Source organism: Mixophyes fleayi, chromosome 3, assembly GCF_038048845.1.
Source record: "Mixophyes fleayi isolate aMixFle1 chromosome 3, aMixFle1.hap1, whole genome shotgun sequence".
Taxonomy (NCBI): Eukaryota; Metazoa; Chordata; class Amphibia; order Anura; family Limnodynastidae; genus Mixophyes; species Mixophyes fleayi.
The window spans coordinates 12,104,760-12,129,580 of NC_134404.1; the positions used below are offsets into that span (position 1 = coordinate 12,104,760).

Here is a 24,821-nt window from a genome sequence, read left to right on the forward strand (position 1 = left end):
AACAGCCGGGCACGTGCATTAGTTTTAGTGCACTGTTATTCTTCCTTGGGCTCATCTTTGTGGCTTAGAGTAGGAGGGTGTAGGGACATCCTCCAACACCAGGGGGAGCTCTCCTATGATTTAAACTGGTTAATTTATATATGTATACATGTTTCTGGGTTATGTTATTATCTATGCCAGTTCTAAGATAGTAATTAATTAGCAGCCTCCTGAGGCTGATTGTCAGCCCTGTCATCCTCTTTTCTGATTGGCACATCAAAGTATTTAAGGCATGGAGGGCTTACACTTACTGACCTCCTCCTGTCTGTTTGTTGGATCCAGTCCTGTGGATACTCTGCCTGTTGGATTTTCCTGTTGTGACCTTCTGCTTGGACTCTGCATGTTTGCCCATGACCCTGACCCTTTGGCCTGTACCTTGGACTCTGCTACTTTGCCTGTGACCCTGACCTTTGGCGTGTTTTCTACCCTAGTCACACTATTGTGCATATAGAACATGTTATGAAGTCTGATAAGGGGTGGAGATGAGGGGCCTGAGTCATTAAGGAGAGCAAAGCAAAATAAAAGGAGTAAGTTTTCTCCTGGACAAACCATGTTACATTGTAGGGGGTGCAAATTAGTTTATTGTTTTGCACATAACGATAATACTGTATGCTTTTTCATGTAGCACACAAATACTCGATAGCTTTAACTTTACAATGAAATTTAAAGCTGATCTAGGACATTCTCTATCCCAACTATATATCTGTCTTCACATTTTAACTTTACCTCCCCCTCCAATCCAGCATGGTTTACCCAGGTGCAAAGTTACTCCTTTTTTATGCTTTGCTCTTCTTAATGACCTAGGCCCAAAAAGTATAGTTCCCTGCACACAATGTGTGTGTGTGGGGGGTGGGGGTTGTGATCACATTAACAGCAGCACTGGAGATAGCAGGTTTGCTGATTAGTGCAGCAGGCACATTGTATTTTCATGTCTGCATATGGGGCAGCATGATGCTCAGTGGTTAGCACTTCTGCCTCACATGGCCTTATCTGTGTGGAGTTTGTATGTTCTCCCTGTGTTTGCGTGGGTTTCCTCAGGTTGCTCTGGTTTCCTCCCACATTCCAAAAACATACTGGTAGGTTAATTGGCTGCTATCAGAAAATTGACACTAGTCAATTGACACTAGTCTGTCTGTCTGTGTGTGTGTGTGTGTATGTTAGGGAATTTAGACTGTAAGCTCCAATGGGGCAGGGACTGATGTGAATGAGTTCTCTGTACAGCGCTGCGAAATCAGTGGCGCTATATAAATAAATGATGATGATGATGCATATACACAGGGGACTTTGCAAAAAACTCTAACTTACTAATTACACATATTAATAAACTATCATGAACACAATGATCTCTTCATAAATGTGGGTCTGTCTGCAATGACTCTGTGGATACTCTATTTACCTGTTATAGTGCCACACGATCTCTCTGACAGTGTTATTTTGACTGCAGTAGTACGTCCACTAAATAATATAATATTATGTTGTGGTAAACCGCATAATATAAATGTACTTTGCACAATAATTGCACATAGACATCACTGTACATGATGCAGGCACATTTGGAACGAACATCACTGAACCTATAAATTACATTTATCCTTTTTGCCTGGGCATTAACTACAACACATTTTCTATCATGAAGTATATGATGAGGAAACCAGGGATAAAAAGTAAAGCAACTCACCCCCTATTAGTGTGAGAAACAAGTTACAGTTTGTCTGGGTGATTAGGGTCCTTTTGTTTCCTCACAGTCATATGTAGTGTAAGATATAAATTATTTATGCTCCATAATAATAGTAATAATGCGCAGGCCGTGTTACTATTACCAGTAACGTTACCAATTAAACTCCCCCTTATATGTGTGAACACAGTGTAATACAGTATGTGTGTTATACATCTTTACTGTGAAGATACAGGGTATATCGGGCCCAGTTATACCCACTTGGTATATTTTGAGAAACGAGCTACAGGTTGGGTGAGATGAAATTAGCTCTTCATTTTATCACATATACACAGTATATATAATGTGTATGGAACATGTGTATACACAGTGTAGTATGTGTGACAATATATATGTGTTTTCTGGAATCTTGTATTTAGATGCAGGACTCAGTAGTAAACTCTCCCTGCACAGCTGATGCAAGTTTACTGAGTTGTAATGAGGAGATTGCTGAATCACAGAGGTCAGGCTGTGAACTCCCAAACAGTATTTAAACCTGTTCTGCCTGTCCTTCCTTGCAGGAATATCAGCTTTTCTCTTCTGAGTTTCTAAGCATGCTGTGTGATTGGGGTAGATGGTGTTTATAGCAGCAGAGAGATTTCACACAAGTCCAACCAGTTTTTATTCAGCAAGAAAACAAAAGACATTTTCAAAATAAATACCTTGCCGTCCGACTCTAACTAACCACTGGTCACTCCTGACTAACTAAGACAAAACATAAAGAAGTTTTAGCCCAGTAACTTACAGACAGATAGCAGGCTTTCTCTCACAGACTCCACAGGCAGTGAGAGATTGACTGAGCTGCAGCCTTTGACTACTACCAATCAGGTGCAACTCCTGATTACCAGCAGAATCACTGGTAACTTGGAAGACCCAGTTTATGGGACTAATGGATGGATCTCGCCCTCACTTTCCATACATAACCCCAGGACCATTTTCTGGCTTTTCAACAGGCCTATAGCCCTTCAGCAGCTTACACACAATAACATTTCCCTGGGGTTTTAAAATAAAGTAGGTTAGGAACCTAAGTGAAATATACCTGCCATCAAGCACTAATCCACTCACTTTGTCACAGCTGTTTACTGCTTGATTCCCGATTATTGATGTGGCTTGTTCCTGACTTTGTGTTACTTGGATCCTGACTTTGTACTGCGCTGACAGATTGGTTTTGACCTTTTTCCTGACTATTCTGTTCTTTAACCTACATCCTGCTGACCTCAGCTTGTCTGAATATTCTGCTTACAGAGCTACATACCTGTAGTGCTCCACCCACCACACTAAGGGCCAGTTTGGTGGACTATGACCAGGTCAGCACACGCAGCCAAATCAATCCTACTTTGCGGCGGGCTCTCGTGAATACTGGTAGTAACTCAGACTCTGCACCACCACTCTCTGCCTGTGTCAATCTTAGCTGGTGTTGAGTCCACAATCCCCGGACTTGATAATATACTCTGACCATGGACAAAGCTGGAGCACCTATGCCTTGCGACTTGCTGCAACACCAAATGTCTTGATGGGTTCTCCTGTTGGATGTATTCCCTCCAGACAAATCATGGGTGTCCCTAGCTTCACCCGCACCTCCTGTTACGTTAATAACCAGTCAAGCTTTTCGTCTTTGGAGTCCAAACCCTCCAATGTACAATGGTGATCCCAAAGCCTGCAGAGGATTCTTGAACCAGTGTACCATCCATTTTGAAATACAGCTTGCAAATTTTGCTTCTAAAAAGGCAGAGGTAGCCTTCATTATTTCGCTACTCTCTGGTCAGGCCTTGGCTCGGGCCTCTGCACTTTTGGAACATAATGACCCTATGTTGCACAACACTGCAGTTTTCATTGAAACTTTTCGCAAAATGCTTGATGCCCCGGGCACGTGATTATCTGCCCCTACTTCTATCATGAGGCTTCATCAAGGGTTACAGACTGTGGGCCAATATGTTAACCTATTTTGCACTTTTGCCTCTGAATTAAGTTGGAATGACCATGCATTAGTGGTAATTTTTTGGCAAGGCCTGTCTGATAAAATTAAAGATGAACTAATCTCCAGTGCATTGCTGTCTAAATTATATGATTTACTATCACTATGCAACAAAATGGAAATTTGGTTCGGAGAAAGAACTGTAGAAAAGGAGCAAGCTATGCGCTACAATTTCCGACTTCAGACACCTATAACTCGATGAGCCCATGAAGTTAGGGCTTGTTTGACAACTGAAGAAAAAGAAAGGCAATTTAAATACAAGCTGTATCTGTACCGTGCAGCTCCTGATCATTTAATATATTGTATTGTATATTGTAAAAGCAGAACTCTCTACCCTTTTCATTGATGGTACAATTTAATACTTCTAAGGGGGTAATTGTGTTCACTGCCATTCTCGATTCTGGGGCAGCAGGGAACTTTATTTCTGCTGCTTTGGTCAAGCAATTGGGTATCTCTGTAACTCCAATACCCAAACCACTGCCATTGGTAGTTGTTGATGGGAAACGCATTCCTGGAGGTACCGCCTCCTGCCAAACCATGTCATTTCACATGCAAGATGAAGCACTCCATAAAGAAGAAATTTTATTATATGTACTTACCCAGCAGTCAATACAGTGATTCTAGTTTTACTCTGGCTACAATACCATGCTGCTGTTCATGATTGGTCAAATAATGTCTTGGGAGACTCGTTGTCATTCCCACTGTCTAACCAAGGTGCTACCTCCTTCGTTTCTCTCAGTTAGAACATCGAATACCCCCATGTGATGAAATGAGGTATTAATCTAACTTTAATCAGTCTGTGCATTGTTTCTCGCAAAGTATGGACTATAAAGAAAATATATACATTTTCTAACCCTCTGGTTCTCCATATTTCCTAATCATATTTTTCCATGATGTATTTATTATAGTGATGTTTACACTTGTATACACTGTATTTTAAGTTGTAACCCATCTGAAATAGCATGGCTTTGTTAACGTCTGTAAACATGAAGACTAGTTCATTGCCTCAGCCTTGGCAAAAGGATTATTGTCCACCAAATTCCTGTACAAATGTACATCAGTTCTTTAATTTCAGATGATTGCATTATGTATTTAAATGTAATGTCTCTGGACTGTGACCTCTCCTGTTGAAACAAACTCTGCTGTATAGCCACAGAACAATACCTGTCCCTAATTGTATCAGCAGTGATTTATCTGCTATCCCTTTATCTGCATGTTTACCTTTAAAAAGGTTAAACACAGAGAAGGACCAATCAGGCAGGTCCTGGAACTCCTCAGAACTCCATTTCTGCTCCCCAAAACAGTAAGTTGGCTGATGTTGAGATATCAGTTTTTGCCATTTGATAATTGATAAATTAATGACGTGACAGTGACTGATGCTTACCACATGCCCCAGGTAGATGACTTTCTTGATCAGCAGGGAAAAGTCCACTATGTGTCAACCTTGGATTAAAGCAAGGTGTACTGACAAATCCCCCTCACCAGGGCTGCACTAGTTAAGTCAGCCTTCATCACCCCATTTGGGATTTTAAAATTTACAATTTAAAATTTACCATAATGCCCTTCAGGATGAAGAATGCCCCAGCCACCTTTCAGCGGAGGGTGGACCGGATACTGTCGGGGTAATGCATTTTGCATGATCCTTAGCAGCATCCAACAGGCCGGAATCACCATCAGAACTGACAAACGGCAGATGGATATGACAGAGGTGCAGGACTAGTGGGTGTTGTAATGGTTCCGCTTGAATCTGAAAAAGTAGAGGCCATCTGGCCCTGCCTGGCCCCAACGACAGGTGTGAGCTTTCCTGGGCGCTGCCTGTGATGTTGATGTTTATGCACCTGTACAGCACCATCACTAAATCCTTGACCACCAAGAGATTTGCTCGAGCCTTGGACTGGACTCAACTGTGTCAGGTTGCTATTGCCAGGGCACCAGTGATAGCGGCTTCTAACTTCTCAAAATCACTCCTGGTACAGACGGATGGCTCCTATTGTTACCTGGGTGCTATTCTTAGTCAGGGGCGGACGGGGATGAGCCCAAGTTGCATATCCATGAAGCTGTTAGGATGAGAGAGAGCCTACGCCATTATTGGATGTCGCTATCGTGGGGGCTCTCAAAAAGTTTTTGCATACATGGCGAAACAGAGGTCCACCCCTGAGTCATGTCAGTGTGTCTGTTTACACACTGTAGAGTATATGTTATGTACCTGTGTGTATACAGTGTAGTGTATATGTTTGTGTGTGTGTGCATATGCTATGTAGTGTGTGACTCACCTTCAGTCTGGTCAAAATTACTCATCATTTCACTCACATCAAGCTTAAAATCAGCTTCATAGAAATTAAACCTCAGTGTCTGTTCATCACTAAAGTCTGGTTCTAACTGAATCATCCACGGAGCCACCGGACGTGCGAGACGAGAGTCACTGGTATAACGCCCAATCTGCTGATCTTCCACAAATCCAACTGCAGAGAACTCAGGCAGCCCCCATCCTCTACCTGAGACCCCCGTGGCATAAAGGTGCAAAGAGTGACTGTCTAAAAAAGACATACAGACTGTTACATATCAAACACATTATTCACAGGAGAACTGAACAGATCAACATAATACGCCTGGTATTACCTGTATACCTGCATGTATCTCATAGTATAATAATAATACCAGGTACAGTAATGTATACTAGTATACAGAGAGTGACAGGTATATAATACATGTACAGTATATGATGATGGTAATAACAGGTACAGTAATGTATACTAGTATACAGAGAGTGACAGGTGTATAATACATGTACAGTATATGATGATGGTAATAACAGGTACAGTAATGTATACTAGTATACAGAGAGTGACAGGTGTATAATACATGTACAGTATATGATGATGGCAATAACAGGTACAGTAATGTATACTAGTATACAGAGAGTGACAGGTGTATAATACATGTACAGTATATGATGATGGTAATGACAGGTACAGTAATGTATACTAGTATACAGAGAGTGACAGGTGTATAATACATGTACAGTATATGATGATGGTAATAACAGGTAAAGTAATGTATACTAGTATACAGAGAGTGACAGGTATATAATACATGTACAGTATATGATGATGGTAATAACAGGTACAGTAATGTATACTAGTATACAGAGAGTGACAGGTGTATAATACATGTACAGTATATGATGGTAATAACAGGTACAGTAATGTATACTTTGTATACAGAGAGTGACAGGTGTATAATACATGTACAGTATATGATGATGATAATAACAGGTACAGTAATGTATACTAATATACAGAGAGTGACAGGTGTATAATACATGTACAGTATATGATGATGATGATAATAACAGGTACAGTAATGTATACTAGTATACAGAGAGTGACAGGTGTATAATACATGTACAGTATATGATGATGGTAATAACAGGTACAGTAATGTATACTAGTATACAGAGAGTGACAGGTGTATAATACATGTACAGTATATGATGGTAATAACAGGTACAGTAATGTATACTAGTATACAGAGAGTGACAGATGTATAATACATGTACAGTATATGATGGTAATAACAGGTACTGTAATGTATACTAGTATACAGAGAGTGACAGATGTATAATACATGTACAGTATATGATGATGGTAATAACAGGTACAGTAATGTATACTAGTATACAGAGAGTGAGAGGTGTATAATACATGTACAGTGTATGATGATGGTAATAACAGGTACAGTAATGTATACTAGTATACAGAGAGTGACAGGTGTATAATACATGTACAGTATATGATGATTGTAATAACAGGTACAGTAATGTATACTAGTATATAGAGAGTGACAGGTGTATAATACATGTACAGTATATGATGATGGTAATAACAGGTACAGTAATGTATACTAGTATATAGAGAGTGACAGGTGTATAATACATGTACAGTATATGATGATGGTAATAACAGGTACAGTAATGTATACTAGTATACAGAGAGTGACAGGTGTATAATACATGTACAGTATATGATGATGGTAATAACAGGTACAGTAATGTATACTAGTACACAGAGAGTGACAGGTGTATAATACATGTACAGTATATGATGATGGTAATAACAGGTACAGTAATGTATACTAGTATACAGAGAGTGACAGGTGTATAATACATGTACAGTATATGATGATGGTAATAACAGGTACAGTAATGTATACTAGTATACAGAGAGTGACAGGTGTATAATACATGTACAGTATATGATAATGGTAATAACAGGTACAGTAATGTATACTAGTATACAGAGAGTGACAGGTGTATAATACATGTACAGTATATGATGGTAATAACAGGTACAGTAATGTATACTAGTATACAGAGAGTGACAGGTGTATAATACATGTACAGTATATGATGATGGTAATAACAGGTACAGTAATGTATACTAGTATACAGAGAGTGACAGGTGTATAATACATGTACAGTATATGATGATGGTAATAACTGGTACAGTAATGTATACTAGTATACAGAGAGTGACAGGTGTATAATACATGTACAGTATATGATGATGGTAATAACAGGTACAGTAATGTATACTAGTATACAGAGAGTGACAGGTGTATAATACATGTACAGTATATGATGATGGTAATAACAGGTACAGTAATGTATACTAGTATACAGAGAGTGACAGGTGTATAATACATGTACAGTATATGATGATGGTAATAACAGGTACAGTATGGTATACTAGTATACAGAGAGTGACAGGTGTATAATACATGTACAGTATATGATGGTAATAACAGGTACAGTAATGTATACTAGTATACAGAGAGTGACAGGTGTATAATACATGTACAGTATATGATGATGGTAATAACAGGTACAGTAATGTATACTAGTATACAGAGAGTGACAGGTGTATAATACATGTACAGTATATGATGATGGTAATAACAGGTACAGTAATGTATACTAGTATACAGAGAGTGACAGGTGTATAATACATGTACAGTATATGATGATGGTAATAACATTTACAGTAATGTATACTAGTATACAGAGAGTGACAGGTGTATAATACATGTACAGTATATGATGATGGTAATAACAGGTACAGTAATGTATACTAGTATACAGAGAGTGACAGGTGTATAATACATGTACAGTATATGATGATGATAATAACAGGTACAGTAATGTATACTAGTATACAGAGAGTGACAGGTGTATAATACATGTACAGTATATGATGATGGTAATAACAGGTACAGTAATGTATACTAGTATATAGAGAGTGACAGGTGTATAATACATGTACAGTATATGATGATGGTAATAACAGGTACAGTAATGTATACTAGTATACAGAGAGTGACAGGTGTATAATACATGTACAGTATATGATGATGGTAATAACAGGTACAGTAATGTATACTAGTACACAGAGAGTGACAGGTGTATAATACATGTACAGTATATGATGATGGTAATAACAGGTACAGTAATGTATACTAGTATACAGAGAGTGACAGGTGTATAATACATGTACAGTATATGATGATGGTAATAACAGGTACAGTAATGTATACTAGTATACAGAGAGTGACAGGTGTATAATACATGTACAGTATATGATGATGGTAATAACAGGTACAGTAATGTATACTAGTATACAGAGAGTGACAGGTGTATAATACATGTACAGTATATGATGGTAATAACAGGTACAGTAATGTATACTAGTATACAGAGAGTGACAGGTGTATAATACATGTACAGTATATGATGATGGTAATAACATTTACAGTAATGTATACTAGTATACAGAGAGTGACAGGTGTATAATACATGTACAGTATATGATGATGATAATAACAGGTACAGTAATGTATACTAGTATACAGAGAGTGACAGGTGTATAATACATGTACAGTATATGATGATGGTAATAACAGGTACAGTAATGTATACTAGTATACAGAGAGTGACAGGTGTATAATACATGTACAGTATATGATGATGGTAATAACAGGTACAGTAATGTATACTAGTATACAGAGAGTGACAGGTGTATAATACATGTACAGTATATGATGATGGTAATAACAGGTACAGTAATGTATACTAGTATACAGAAAGTGACAGGTGTATAATACATGTACAGTATATGATGATGGTAATAACAGGTACAGTAATGTATACTAGTATACAGAGAGTGACAGGGGTATAATACATGTACAGTATATGATGATGGTAATAACAGGTACAGTAATGTATACTAGTATACAGACAGTGACAGGTGTATAATACATGTACAGTATATGATGATGGTAATAACAGGTACAGTAATGTATACTAGTATACAGAGAGTGACAGGTGTATAATACATGTACAGTATATGATGATGGTAATAACATTTACAGTAATGTATACTAGTATACAGAGAGTGACAGGTGTATAATACATGTACAGTATATGATGATGATAATAACAGGTACAGTAATGTATACTAGTATACAGAGAGTGACAGGTGTATAATACATGTACAGTATATGATGATGGTAATAACAGGTACAGTAATGTATACTAGTATACAGAGAGTGACAGGTGTATAATACATGTACAGTATATGATGATGGTAATAACAGGTACAGTAATGTATACTAGTATACAGAGAGTGACAGGTGTATAATACATGTACAGTATATGATGATGATAATAACAGGTACAGTAATGTATACTAGTATACAGAGAGTGACAGGTGTATAATACATGTACAGTATATGATGATGATAATAACAGGTACAGTAATGTATACTAGTATACAGAGAGTGACAGGTGTATAATACATGTACAGTATATGATGATGGTAATAACAGGTACAGTAATGTATACTAGTATACAGAGAGTGACAGGTGTATAATACATGTACAGTATATGATGATGATAATAACAGGTACAGTAATGTATACTAGTATACAGAGAGTGACCGGTGTATAATACATGTACAGTATATGATGATGGTAATAACAGGTACAGTAATGTATACTAGTATACAGAGAGTGACAGGTGTATAATACATGTACAGTATATGATGATGGTAATAACAGGTACAGTAATGTATACTAGTATACAGAGAGTGACAGGTGTATAATACATGTACAGTATATGATGATGGTAATAACAGGTACAGTAATGTATACTAGTATACAGAGAGTGACAGGTGTATAATACATGTACAGTATATGATGATGGTAATAACAGGTACAGTAATGTATACTAGTATACAGAGAGTGACAGGTGTATAATACATGTACAGTATATGATGATGGTAATAACAGGTACAGTAATGTATACTAGTATACAGAGAGTGACAGGTGTATAATACATGTACAGTATATGATGATGGTAATAACAGGTACAGTAATGTATACTAGTATACAGAGAGTGACAGGTGTATAATACATGTACAGTATATGATGATGGTAATAACTGGTACAGTAATGTATACTAGTATACAGAGAGTGACAGGTGTATAATACATGTACAGTATATGATGATGGTAATAACAGGTACAGTAATGTATACTAGTATACAGAGAGTGACAGGTGTATAATACATGTACAGTATATGATGATGGTAATAACTGGTACAGTAATGTATACTAGTATACAGAGAGTGACAGGTGTATAATACATGTACAGTATATGATGATGGTAATAACAGGTACAGTAATGTATACTAGTATACAGAGAGTGACAGGTGTATAATACATGTACAGTATATGATGATGGTAATAACAGGTACAGTAATGTATACTAGTATACAGAGAGTGACAGGTATATAATACATGTACAGTATATGATGATGGTAATAACAGGTACAGTAATGTATACTAGTATACAGAGAGTGACAGGTGTATAATACATGTACAGTATATGATGATAATAACAGGTACAGTAATGTATACTAGTATACAGAGAGTGACAGGAGTATAATACATGTACAGTATATGATGGTAATAACAGGTACAGTAATGTATACTAGTATACAGAGAGTGACAGGTGTATAATACATGTACAGTATATGATGATAATAACAGGTACAGTAATGTATACTAGTATACAGAGAGTGACAGGAGTATAATACATGTACAGTATATGATGGTAATAACAGGTACAGTAATGTATACTAGTATACAGAGAGTGGTCTGGTTTTCATACATCTCTCTCTCACTCAGCAGTGGGGCCCTAGTGGGCCTCTTACTAGTACCTTGTGCCTGAAGATCAGCTTGAATCTGTTTGACCGAAGGGCTTTCAGTCAAAAACAATTATAGCTTTAGTCCATTTTAGTTTATCGTTGTGGAATAAGCTATGACTTAGTAAATTTATAATCCTTTTGTGATTGATTTCATTGCAAACCATAGAAATACAGATGTAGATATCAAAATATATTATTAATTAAAACAAATATTTGGAAGATATGGTGCATTAGTAGAAGAAAACTGCAAGGTAGTAACTATGACATCCATAACCAACATATATATTAATATATAAGTGATCCCTTCCCCACATACTCACCAGAATACACCCCTGAGACCCCCAGGATAAGCAGGAAGAGGGGGTACATCATCCTCCAGTGTGTGTGATATATGAGGGGACCTGGAACAATAACAGCACAAACTTCAGCTGATAGAAACTCACATGTCTAATAGTGTCACCCAGTCAGTAACTCTGTATAGAGGTGAGGATCTCTCTGCTTATTGGTTGGCGTTTATGTCTTCATCCAATAGGAAAATGAACAGACAACTGATCAGCAGTTTCCAGGCAGAGTGTGAGTTGAAATGTCTATAACTTATACAGAAAGTGAGATGATTCCTAGACAGAATACATTAATAGAGATCAGACACTGAGGTCCTGATTCATTCCGAGCGCAACATAAATCAGCTCAGCGCACTCCAGAAATCAACAAGGAACGGATGTGAAGATACGTGTGTTGATGAATTCGGGTGCAGGTCTGCTGTGCTCCACTGCACCAGACACTGCAGGATACGTCCTTATACCTATGTGGATTATACATTCGCAAAAGAACACTCAGGAAAAAAAAACTATTGAATTAATCTCACTTCTTAATAATAAAGACATAAATGATAGATTTGTGGGGGAAAAAGTTTGTTATTTTTTTGTTTCTTGTTTTTTTTTTATCCCATGAAATACATTAGGATGCCGTTAAAGTCTATTGAACATAAAATACATTTTAACAGTTGCTCCTGATCACAAACACATGTTATAGCATGCATACAAGACTGTCATTACTAGCAATCAGGACTTGCCCTGCAGCTGGAGCAAGAGATACTACAGTAAAACAAGTAACTCTGTAATACGCAGGACTTGAATCAGCCGCTGCTGTGTGGAGCAGGACATGTCTCAGAGGGGTGAAATTTCTGTGACACAATGTTTAAGTTCTGCTTTTTCCTCACAATTCCGCCCTATGGCATGTCACATTGTATATGTAATCTAAACAATAAAATAGAAAAAAGCGCTAGGTAAAAGCGCTAGGTTGTGTATATATGTATATGTAATCTTGCATTTTGCTAAGAAAGTCTGAGGGGGCCAAAAACCTCCCAACTGTCCCGATTGTTGCTGCATAGTCCAGATTTGCAGACTGAGAAGGGTTGGGTGGATTAGGATCTCATTGTGTAAAACGGGGGAGTGGCTTGCAGGGATCAAGCGAATTAATTTATTCCATTGTATGGTATGATGGATGTAGGACCAGGAGCACATGCAAAATTTTGCATCCAAATACAGAATGAGATAAATAGTAAAATTTCAGCCCAGAGGAGAACTGAAACTTACCTGCTTCTCATGTATAATCTGCAGTGGAAACTTAAAGAATATGTAAATACTAATACATACTTTCCAACTTATGGCAAGTATGATCTTGGAGCTGCAGGGGAGAGGTGGGCGTGCAGGGGGCGGGTTTCCAAAAATTGTGTCATGTTGGCCCCACCCCGTGATGTGATGAGGAAAACGCGTCACTTTACAGCGGGGAGACAAATGCCGCGATTCCCGGTGAATCGCAGCATTTTGTACTTAATTCTGCCCTCTTCACTAGGAAGTGGGCAGATGCAGGAGACTGCCATACTCTCCCAGGAGTCCGGGAGACCCACCCGGAATTCGAGAGTCTTCCGGACATTCCGGGAGAGTTGGCAAGTATGTAATAATATAACAGCGCTCACATGGAATGCAGCTCAGTGTTCAAAAGTGCCACCACACTAAACTAAATCAATTCTATATATACAAAGAACAACACCTAATAGTGCTTTTCCAGTTCAAACAATATTCTGTGATCTAGAATGGGATCTAGTGCATTACATATTAAAAATTATTTACTGTATATGAACTCACATGAGCAGTGCCGTAACTAGACATTTTGGTGCCCTGGGCGAGACAGGGCACCGGCGCCCCCCATCTAAGTGGGAGTGGCATTTGACAAGTGGGTGTGGCCAGCCTAATGTGGGTGTGTCTAGCACTTTACTGAAAGAATTCGTGGATATATATATATATATATATATATATATATATATATATATATATATATATATATACACACACACACACACACACACACACACAGTGGTGGGATTCCAATAAATTAACAACCGACTCTCTGCCCTAATGACTATTTAAAGCATGCAAAAAATAACTCTGACTGATCTATAAATGCCCAGCACACTGTGTATATCTCAGATGACACGTTTGAACATTTATATATAACTGCTGCTTATACAAAGCATTTCAAGGCATTGTTATAGAAACAAAGGGGAGACAGGGGGGGGGGCGATAGAGAAACCAAATTAGGGTACAAGCAGCAGTAAGACAGACTGGCAAACATGGAGGGAAGGAAAGGGGGGGACCATACCTTGCACATCAGTGACCCATTCATTCTGAAGGAGCCTCTGAGCGCTTCCACTTCTACTGCACAGCGCGCCCCAGCACACCTTAGATGAAGCCACTCAATAATAGTGCAGGCAGGAAGTAGCTTCAGAAGCTCTCCTGTGATACATGTGGTCAGAAGCGGGGACGGGGCATTCACATGTAAACAACAGAAGACTGTGCCTGTAAAAAGTACATAGCCGTGCTATGCCTAACTAAGGCAGCGCACAGCTGAAGAGTGCAGTCTATATCCCAGCCTCCCCCCACGCTGACGGCAGCCTCCTCCACCCCACCAGTGAAGAGGGCGGAGTGATTGATCAATCATCGCCCCCCCCTGCAAGCCAGTCCAACGCTGGCAGCGGAGCCTTTCACTCACGATGTGCCTTTGACTTCTGCAGTGGAACGCATGTGCGTTCCACAGACAGGAAGTTCGGTATTTGTAACTTCCTGTCTGTGGAACGCACATGCGTTCCACTTCGGAAGTCAAAGGCTTTTCTTAACACTGGCAGCAGAGCTAGGTAGCGGGCGGCTGCTGCGCCCTCTTTGGGCTTGCGCCCGGGGCGACGGCACCGCCCGCACCACCCTAGTTACGGCTCTGCACATGAGTAATGTACAAAGCATGTTTAATCAAATAAAATTCATCATACATCATAAAGATAGAGCCCCCTACCGAATTCAGGTGAAAATATCGCACTTCAGGGATGAAATACATGTTGTTTATATTTGTAAAGTGTTTATTTAAAAAGTAATATGAGTATAAATACTGAGGATTTAACCCTTCCCCCACATGCACTGAAAAAGATTCAGTTGAATTGAAACTAGTCTGTGGTCTGTGGGTTTTTTGTTTTTATCAGGTTCTCTCCCACCAGTGAATTTTTCCAGATCTTCTACAGTGAAGCAGCCCCGGCTTTGTTAGTTGCATCATTATCCTGTGTAACTTGACGTGCAATATTTTCATATATGGGTTCATATATGATAAATCATTTTTAAAACATAATGTACTAGATCCCCTTCTCTCTCTGTAGACATGTGAGAGGAAATTATCTTGAAATGTGACTAACAGGCTAAACAAGATACAAATAGGTGCTACAATCACTGGCATTTGCAGCAGGTATTTCCAAAAGATGAAGAGGACAGGAGGTAGAGTAGGAAGATAAGAAGAATGTAAATACTTCATCTTCATTTGTGAGAACAAATGAAGAGAGGGTGTTAGAAGGTGCTTGGAATGAATAGAGCTGATTGCTTGTCAAAAAAAGATGATACAATTTGTAGCCGGATCTTATCAATCTTGTCCTTACAGTAGGAAGCAAAATCCTGGGCACTGATAGTAGTCGGAGGGTTTTGGGTGGGAGGGTTGAGAATAGATTTAAATGTGTTAAACAGGCGTTTGGGGTTTGAAGCCTGAGCATAGTTGAGAGATTGGAAGTATGTTTGTTTTGCAGTGTCCAGAGCATTTCAATAAGAGCGGTAGATAGAAGTAAATGTGAGGAAATCATTAGAGGTTCAAGATTTATGCCAGTGACGTTCTGCGTCACGGGAAAGTTTTTGAAGGTTTTGTGTTACTTTAATGTGTCACAATTGACATCGAAGTCGACGTGAACTAGGAATATTCGGTGGAGACACTTGATCAAGGGCTGTTGCTATGGTGGGTGGGGTACGGAATAATGATGCTCATTATTCCGACAAGACTTACCGCGACGTGGCTCCAGGACGACTGATGTGGAAAACGACTGGAAGCAATCGCGATCACTAAAGAAGCCGGCGCCAGCTCATGACGTCACTGATAACCGCTACGCTGTTATCGGTGCTGTTAATGGGGTAATATAAGTATGCACAACGCTTTGTAAAGTACATTGTCCAAGTGATCGTGATTGCTTCCAGTCGTTTTCCACATGAGTTGTCCTGGAGCCAGGTCAGGGAAGGAGCCCTTCAGTGTGAACACGTCTCAGTAAGTCTTGTTGGGGTAGTCTTCATCGATATGCTGACTACCACTGGCTATGGTTTGGTGAAAATTAGGTATTGTCCTATCAGCGGAGGAGAATGTAAAGATTGGGGAGAGAAGATGTTGGAGAGAGGTGTAAAACTGGTGAAGATCAATAGAGTTAAGATTTCTGCGGGTATGAGGAGGCTTGGTAGAGTTTGAGAGCAGAGAAGTTAAAGTAATGGGAGTAAGCATGTAGCTGATAAGGTGATAATCCGAGAAGTGGAAAGGAGTGTTAAGGAAATCAGAAATTGAGCATAGTCTAGAGAAACCAAGATCAAGACAATGGCCATCCTGATGAGTAGCGGATTCAACCCACTGGGAGAGGTCAAGTGAGGAGGTTAGATAGAGTAGTTTGGAAGCAACATTGGAAGGTGGATTAGCAATAGGGATGTTTAAATCAACCATGATGATGGAGGCAGGGGCAAATGCAGGATTTAGAAGGGGGGGTTTCTGCCCCCCCTTTCCCCCCGAAAAAAAAAAAAAAGAGCGAGAGATCCATTTCAGCGAGTCTGAATTCTACAGCAGCCGCGGCGCTGTCAAGAAGCATCCGCGGCAGTGCTGTATTATACTACAATACAGCACTGCCTCGGACGCTTCTTTGACAGCGCCGCGGCTTCTGTACAGTACTGTTGGTTCCCGGAGGGGAGGGGTTTCTGGAGAACCAGAAACCCCCCCTGCGTGCGCCACTGGGTGGGGATGTCAGAGGATAAGAATCGAGGGAGCCATGCAGAGAAATCCTCAAGAAATTGTTGGTGCGGTCCAGGGGGAGGGGGGGGGGGTGATTGATCACAGCGATATGGATAGAGAATGGGTTAAATATCCGGATAGCATATACTTCAAAAAATGTGAACGTAACTGATTGGACATTTGGTAGAACTGTGAATGTGCACTGTGGGGAGAGAAGTAGTCCAACCCCACCTCCTTGTCTGCCTCCAGATCTGGGACTGTGGAAGAAATGGAGACCACCATGTGAAAAGGCTGCAGGTGAGGCAGTGTCTGATTGTGTAGCCATGTTTCAGTTATTTCCAGAAGGTTGTGGTTGTTTGAGAGGAAGAGGTTGTGTATGGAGGTAAGTTTGTTACAAACTGATTGTGCATTCCAAAGGGCACATTTAAAGGACTTTATTGGCATTATTTAGTACATTCTACAAAATGACAGCTAGAAATTGATTGGTTGCTATAGGCAGGATCTCCACATTTTCAAACTCAGGCCAACAGTATTGGATTCAGATCTAAGCTGATAATCTCAGGCTCTCTCCATCTCCCCCAGGAAGGGCTGGAGCAGGAGACACTCTATTTCCTCTCCGTTGTATGCAGCCTCCTCCTGCAGCTTCTCTCCTCTTGTCGGCTGATCTCCAAGAGAGCAAGATGGTGACAGGTTCCCCTTTTTGCGTTCCCCTCAGGGATCCCCTTGCCCCTGAGGATGAGATAAGCTCTTGTTCCTTCTGTGACATCATCTAACACAGTCTGTGCTGTGTCCACCAGGGGGCAGAGTAAGCTTTGGCTTGAAAGAATGACAATGATATTTTGATTCACAATCAGACAAATAACAAACAATAATTATACAAATTAAGATAAATATAATTAGATATAAATTAATTTTTATTTATAAAAATTTGGACAGATAACATCTAGATAGGACATTAATATTATTGCAGATTATTATGGATGATCAATTCAATTAAGAGACATTGGATACAAACTGTAAATTGATTCGGATAGTAAGAGGTTAAAAGGGAGGGGCTGGTGGAATATAATATGCTTACAATTTTGTCTTTATCAAAGAAAGATAACTGCAGGTGTTAATGTCATAGAAACACCCTTTACATGTCTAGTTTCAGTTAAACCAGTGACGGTTATCAAGAGTGTAAGTATGTTATAAGGTCATGTAGTTCTAATATAGGTCAAGAAGTCTGAACCTAGTTGACAGATGTTACATGATAAGTGTGATGTAAATGATTGTTTGACACATTATATATTTTGTGCGTGTAGACTATAAAAGGTTTATTACTCTATTCTGCTGATATTGCTTCTATTGAGCTGCATGCTCCGTACTGTACGTACAAAAGGTTTTGAAATAAAGTATTAAAGTATTCTGAAGAGACTTCGTTCCTGTATTATTCAACAACACAGATTATCTCTTGCAAAATATAATACTTCAGTCATTAATATGGGAGAATAAAGAAATACAGTCTTCTGTACATCTAAATTAGGAACTCTTGTTACACCTCCAGGTTGAGAATTTAGAAGCATATTATCCCCAAGATCCCGGATCTGCCTCTGAGTCCCATATAAACCGTGTTTTACACACTGCCTGGTAAATGAAGTCCCAGATCAATCTCTGTCTGATATAAATTTGTGCTTTAACCACTCACCAGCAAGTAACCAAATCTCCCCGTAGCAATATATAGCAATATAAGTCTGCAGATTTCCCAATATGAAGACCCCAGAGAGTGTAAGTGGAATCATCATCATCATCACCATTTATTTATATAGCGCCACTAATTCCGCAGCGCTGTACAGAGAACTCATTCACTTCAGTCCCTGCCCCTTTGGAGCTTACAGTCTAAATTCCCTAATATAGACACACACTCACACAGACACAGACAGACAAAGAGGGAGATTGACAGACAGACAGAGACTAGGGTCAATTTTTTGATAGCCAATTAACCTACTAATATGTTTTTGGAGTGTGGGAGGAAACCGGAGCACCCGGAGGAAACCCACGCAACCACAGGGAGAACATACAAACTCCACACAGATAAGGCCATGGTCGGGAATCAAACTCATGACCCCAGTGCTGTGAGGCAGAAGTGCTAACCACTAGGCTACTGTGCTGCCTATGAACTGGTTTATTAGTAACACAGGTTAAGTTGCAATAAATGCTGTGACAACAAGTACAGCAGAGCAGGGTATGGCAGTTATAGCGTAGATAACTCAGGAGGCCACAGATGCAGAGAATGGCCAATGATATAGTTCAAAGAGTCAGTGCTGAGAAGCCGGGTGACAAGGTCTGGTTCAGAGGCTGTAAAAGCAGGGTAAACCAAGGCTGCCAGGATACCCGGATAATTCAGGAGGCACGAGGCTCCAGACGAGTCACAGGTGTCAGGACTCAGGATACTCAGGAGGCACGAAACACCGGAGGAATCACGGGTGTCAGGACTCAGGTTAAACAGGTAACACGAGGTATAAGTAGGCAGACAGCCAGGAGACTGGATCAGACCCGGTGGTGTAACTACTGCAGATACAGGAGCTAGATATCTGGATAGCTGCTACAGACTGTAGAAGCTGGATTGCTAGGCGAGCAATACACTGGCAGGTAGGAGAGCAGTCCAAGTACCACAGTGGCCCCTTTGGTGGAACAGTGGTACTGCATGCTGGATACATATAAAGGCAACGTCCAACATAGTTTTTGGCAGACAGGAGCTGCAGGAGGCAAGCAGCATTTTCAAGGGAGTTGCTGCAAACTAGCCAGAGGCAGAACATGAAAGTACCCCCCCCTTTAAAGGCGGATTCAAGATGCCCAAATTACCAGGATGCACATTGTGACACAATCCTTGTGAATCTGTACTTAAAGTGGCCACCTCTAAAATGTTATTCATATGAGTGGTAGATGTCCTCTGTTCACTTCCGGTCTGGGGTTTAAGAGCTGGTGCTCGTATATCTTGTGGCAATAATTGTGGATAAAGTGGAGTCGGGGTGGAAGGTGTCACTGTGTAGTATTGCATTGAAGAAAGTGGCAAGTTTGGGTAACAACTTAGGGGCAAATGTCTTATAATAGACCAAAGAAAAACCGTCTGGACCGGGCGCTTTAGAAGGTTTCTGTGAGCTAAGGGCGAGTTTAATCTATTCTACTGTTATGTCCTCCGACAACCCCTCTGCTTTAGATTGGTTTAAGGATGGGAGGTGGCAAGAGCTTAGATAATCCGTAGTATCCTTTTTAACTACCTCTGTTGTTCCTTGGGTTGGCAAGTTGTAAAGAGCCTCGTAGAAGGAACGGAAGGTTTTGTTAATTACACGGGAGTCGTAGGACAAAGAGCCCCCTGAGTCCCGGATGACATTAATTGTTTGAGAGGCTCTTTCGGCTTCTAGACTGTTAGCTAACAGTGAGTCTGCTTTATTACTTTTTTCATAAAAACTCTGTCCCAACCACGGAGGCTCCTTTCTGTTTTTTCGGCTATGAGGTGGCTAAGCTCCCCACTCAACCTAGTAAGCTGTGATATAATTTGAGCAGAATCTGAGAAGAGAGTGAATCGATCTGCTCCATTTGCTGTTTTTTCCTGGTAGATGCAAATTTAATGATCTCTCCTCGGATCACTGCTCAATGCGCCTCCCACGTAGTGGGGAAGCGTACGTTCTCTGTGGTATTAATTTCAAAATATTCCTCCAATTTATCGTTCATAATGTTTGAAATTGTGGGAGTCTGAGAAGGGCTCCATTCAATTTCCATGTAGCGCTCAGACCTACAGTGGAGGTGAGGTCAAAGGTGGCCTTTGTTGCAGAGTGCTCCGACCATGGGTTGGGAAGAATATCAGCTGAGATTAATGTGGACATAAGGTGTGGACAGCAAAGGATCAGGTCGATTCTGGAGTATGAGTCATGGGGGTGAGAATAAAAGGTGTAATATCTCCCTGAGGGAAATGTTGTAAGCCATGAGTCAAACAAGCCCGCCTCCACAATGTGTTTATGGAGCAGTGGCGCACACAGGGGGGGTTTCTGAGTCTCTAAGTGGCCACTGTCCTATACAGCAGCCGCGGCGCTTTCAAAGAAGCATCCGCGGCGGTGCTGTATTGTATACAGCACCGCCGCAGACGCTTCTTAGACAGCTCTCTCTCGTTTTTTTGGGGTTTTTTTGAGTTGGCAGGGAGAAACCCCCCCCCCCCCGACAATCCTCCGTGCGCCCCTGTGGAGGGATTTAGAGCCTATGGTGTGAGCCCGCTGTGAGGGCCCTAGTCAACGGTCTAAGGCTTAGGAAAGAACCGTATTAAAATCGCCTCCCAGCAGGACCCTACCCAGTCGGTGTGACTGAAGTTCACGAAAAATGGTACGAAAAAAGGAGGAGTGACCTGAGTTGGGGGCGTATGTCGTCATAAGTGTTACAGGCGTGAAACCAATCTTACCTAGAATAATGAGGAATTGGCTGACAGTTCTCTTTTTAAATTGTCCCAACCTTCATCTGACACATGTAAATAAGGACATTTTATTGAAATTTATTTTATTATTATTATTATATTGAGCATTGGTCAAGGACAGTAAGGGCTTGTTCATGTCACTGCACCCAAGGTAGACCAGGACCAAGACACATATATACTTGTCAGGAGGCATGTACCTGCTGGAGGGCTGGTGCAACGATACGCCTTAGTGATGATGACTATTAGCAGCACTATCTAGCCGCTTCTGATCAGCTGACTGCAGCATTAAAGGTAAATAAGTGGATGTCCAATCAGGTTGTGGTTCCAAAGCACAAAAAAGTTCCACAGTAACACCATTATAGTGCGCAAGCGCGGCTAGTACCAGCATTGAGCTTCTATCTAGAATGCTCTCTTATCAACAGCAGTGCCCGACAATTTATACAGGAATACAATAAGCGGTGTAACTTACAGTTGTGACACCATACAGAGATACAGTACACAGAAGTGACACAGAATTGTAATATTATACATACAGTACACACAGAAGTAGCAGTTCACAGTTATGACATTATATATAGCTACTACACACACAGAAGTGGCAGTTCACAGTTGTGACATCATATATAGCTACAGTACACAGAGATGTGGCTAATTACAATTGTGACTTCATACATACAGTACACAGAGAGGTTGCAGTTTACAATTGTAACATTATACATGGATACACAAAGTCATTAGTTACAAGATATAACGGTGCAAGAATTGAAAGCACTCCCGCTTCTTCTGAGTCATCTTTTTATAACTCCAGTTTTTTTCTACTTGTGTATTATTATTATTATTATTATTATTAATAATAATCTTTATTTATAGGGCGCCACAAAATTTCTGCAGCATCGTACAGAAAACAGACAGTACAGAACAGTTTACAAAAATACCAGGACTTCAATAGCGCCAAACATAGGTAGCATAGTGAAGAAAAGTTAGAGAGACAGGAGGGAAGAGGGCCCTGCTCATAAGAGCTTACATTCTAAAGGGAGGGTAAAGAGACAGGAGGCACAATGAGGAGTCAGAGGAAAGAGGAGCAAGTAGCAGGACAAGGGATGAGAAGGGAGGAGATAAGGAATAAGGTAGGCTTTGAGGAACAGATGAGTTTTAAGTGCTCATTTGAAGGTGCACAAATTAGGGGACAGTCAGCTGGAGCGCTTGAGGTCATTCCAGTGGAGGGGTAGAGCCCAGGAGAAGTCTTGGATTCTGGAGTGGTTTGAGGTGATCAGAGTGGAGGAGAGGCAACGATCATTGGCCGAATGCAGGGAATGGGATGGAGTGTGAATGGAGAGGAGGTTGGAGATGTATGGGGCAGTGGAGTGGGAGAGGGTCTTGTAGGTCAGGGTAAGCAGTTTGCAAAGGATTCTGAAGGGGAAGGGGAGCAAGTGTAAGGCAAGGCAGAGAGGGGAGGCAGAAGAGGAGCAGCAGGAGAGAAAGATGAGTCTCGCAGCCACTTTGAGTATAGACCTGAGGAGGGTGAGACGGGAGAGGGGGAGTCTGGTGAGAAGGTTTCAGTAACCATGTAACAATATCACTCCATCCAACAAAGTGGCTAAACTTCATTAATAACCATGTAACAATATCACTCCATCCAACAAACTGACCAAACTTCATTACTAACAATGTAACAATATCACTAAATCCGACAAACTGGCCAAACGTCATTACTAACCATGTAACAATATCACTTCATCCAAAAAAACCTGACCAAACGTCATTACTAACCATGTAACAATATCACTTCATCCAAAAAAACCTGACCAAACGTCATTACTAACCATGTAACAATATCACTTAAACTACCTTTCCCAATTCACCATTTCCAATTAAACTATTTACAACTCCTTATCACTAACTTCCATTACAATTACCTATAATTCCCTTGTTATAATAATTACATTCTTAGTTCATACTCAGCCTTATACTAAACCCAGTTCTCTTTGAGTAAATCCATGTGTTAAAGTAGGTAGAGAGTAATTGTTGTCTGAGTCTATCCCAGTAAAGATAGCCAGAGACTGAGGGATATATTCGCTATGCGGTGGATCCGTAGATCTGCCGATTCCTGGCGCTTTGAAGTCATTTTCTTCAAATGACAACTTTATTACAGACAAAACCTGATGGGCTTTGTCTTTAATAAAAATGCCGTTTTAGAAAATGACTTCAAAGTGCTGGGAATCGGAGGTTTTTTCGGAACCATCGCATAGTAAATATACCTAAGAAATCTTTTTACAGTTCACACAAATGCAGGCGGGGGCCCAGTACAGCATGTGAAGAGATGATAAATACAAAGACTGTAGGCATAGCCCCTGTATAGGATGTAAGCCAGGCCTATTCAAATGTGCCCAAAAGTTCTATAGTCTAAAACTAGTTTAACAACTCTGCGTGGACACAGACTAGTATTATGCCGTATAAGGTGGGGGAGGAGATTAATGTCCAGGGACTTATGTGACTGCAAAATTAAATATTATACTCTTTACTAGGGCCATAATTTTGATTATGCTGATTGTATTTGTGTTGGGTTTAGTCTTCATAGTAGGGTATATTGTATTTCATTTATAATTAGTAATCTGCCAAATCATATAATTATATTATGCCATCGATTTGGTCATGAAATATGTTGAGTAATGAATATTTTGAGAAATGATCAGAGTCTAATCTTCAGTAGGTGTTGTGACTTTTGAGAAGGAAGAGTATTCTTTTCAGATATCTGTACTACAAACTTGGTCAACCACGACTACCCTGGATTTATTTACAAGTAACGCAAGAGTTTTATATCAACCAAACAAAACTTTAAATATTGATAACCAATTAAAAAATAATAATCTGATATAGTTTACCTGCAATGAACGTGTTTCACAAATTAGTATAATCCTACATTCCTCCATCCAACCTTCCCAAGCTTCTAGTTAAACAGTTGCCCCACACACTATGGTGGCGTTGGGTTATTTATTAGGACAGCCCCATTCCTGCTCTATCCTCCTTAAAGGTAATAATG

At 40.2% G+C, this 24,821-nt stretch overlaps 1 protein-coding gene across 5 annotated transcripts in view; it reads right to left on the reverse strand.

Moving 5' to 3' along the window:
• The window catches only part of LOC142143338 (major histocompatibility complex class I-related protein 1-like), a 719,063-nt gene that overhangs the window by 48,925 nt on the left and 645,317 nt on the right, over positions 1-24,821 (reverse strand). For 4 of the 5 annotated variants that reach the window (XR_012689510.1, XM_075201100.1, XM_075201102.1 and 1 more), the window contains exons 1-2: positions 12,312-12,449; positions 6,002-6,262 (exon numbers count right to left, since the gene is read on the reverse strand). Coding sequence is in view for 4 of the 5 variants with exons in the window: in XM_075201100.1 (XP_075057201.1) it covers positions 6,002-6,262; positions 12,312-12,363 (313 nt within the window). In the remaining variant the exon portion in view is untranslated. Of the gene's footprint in view, positions 1-6,001; positions 6,263-12,311; positions 12,450-24,821 lie in introns of those variants that run through there. The other variant, XM_075201101.1, reaches the window with a different exon arrangement.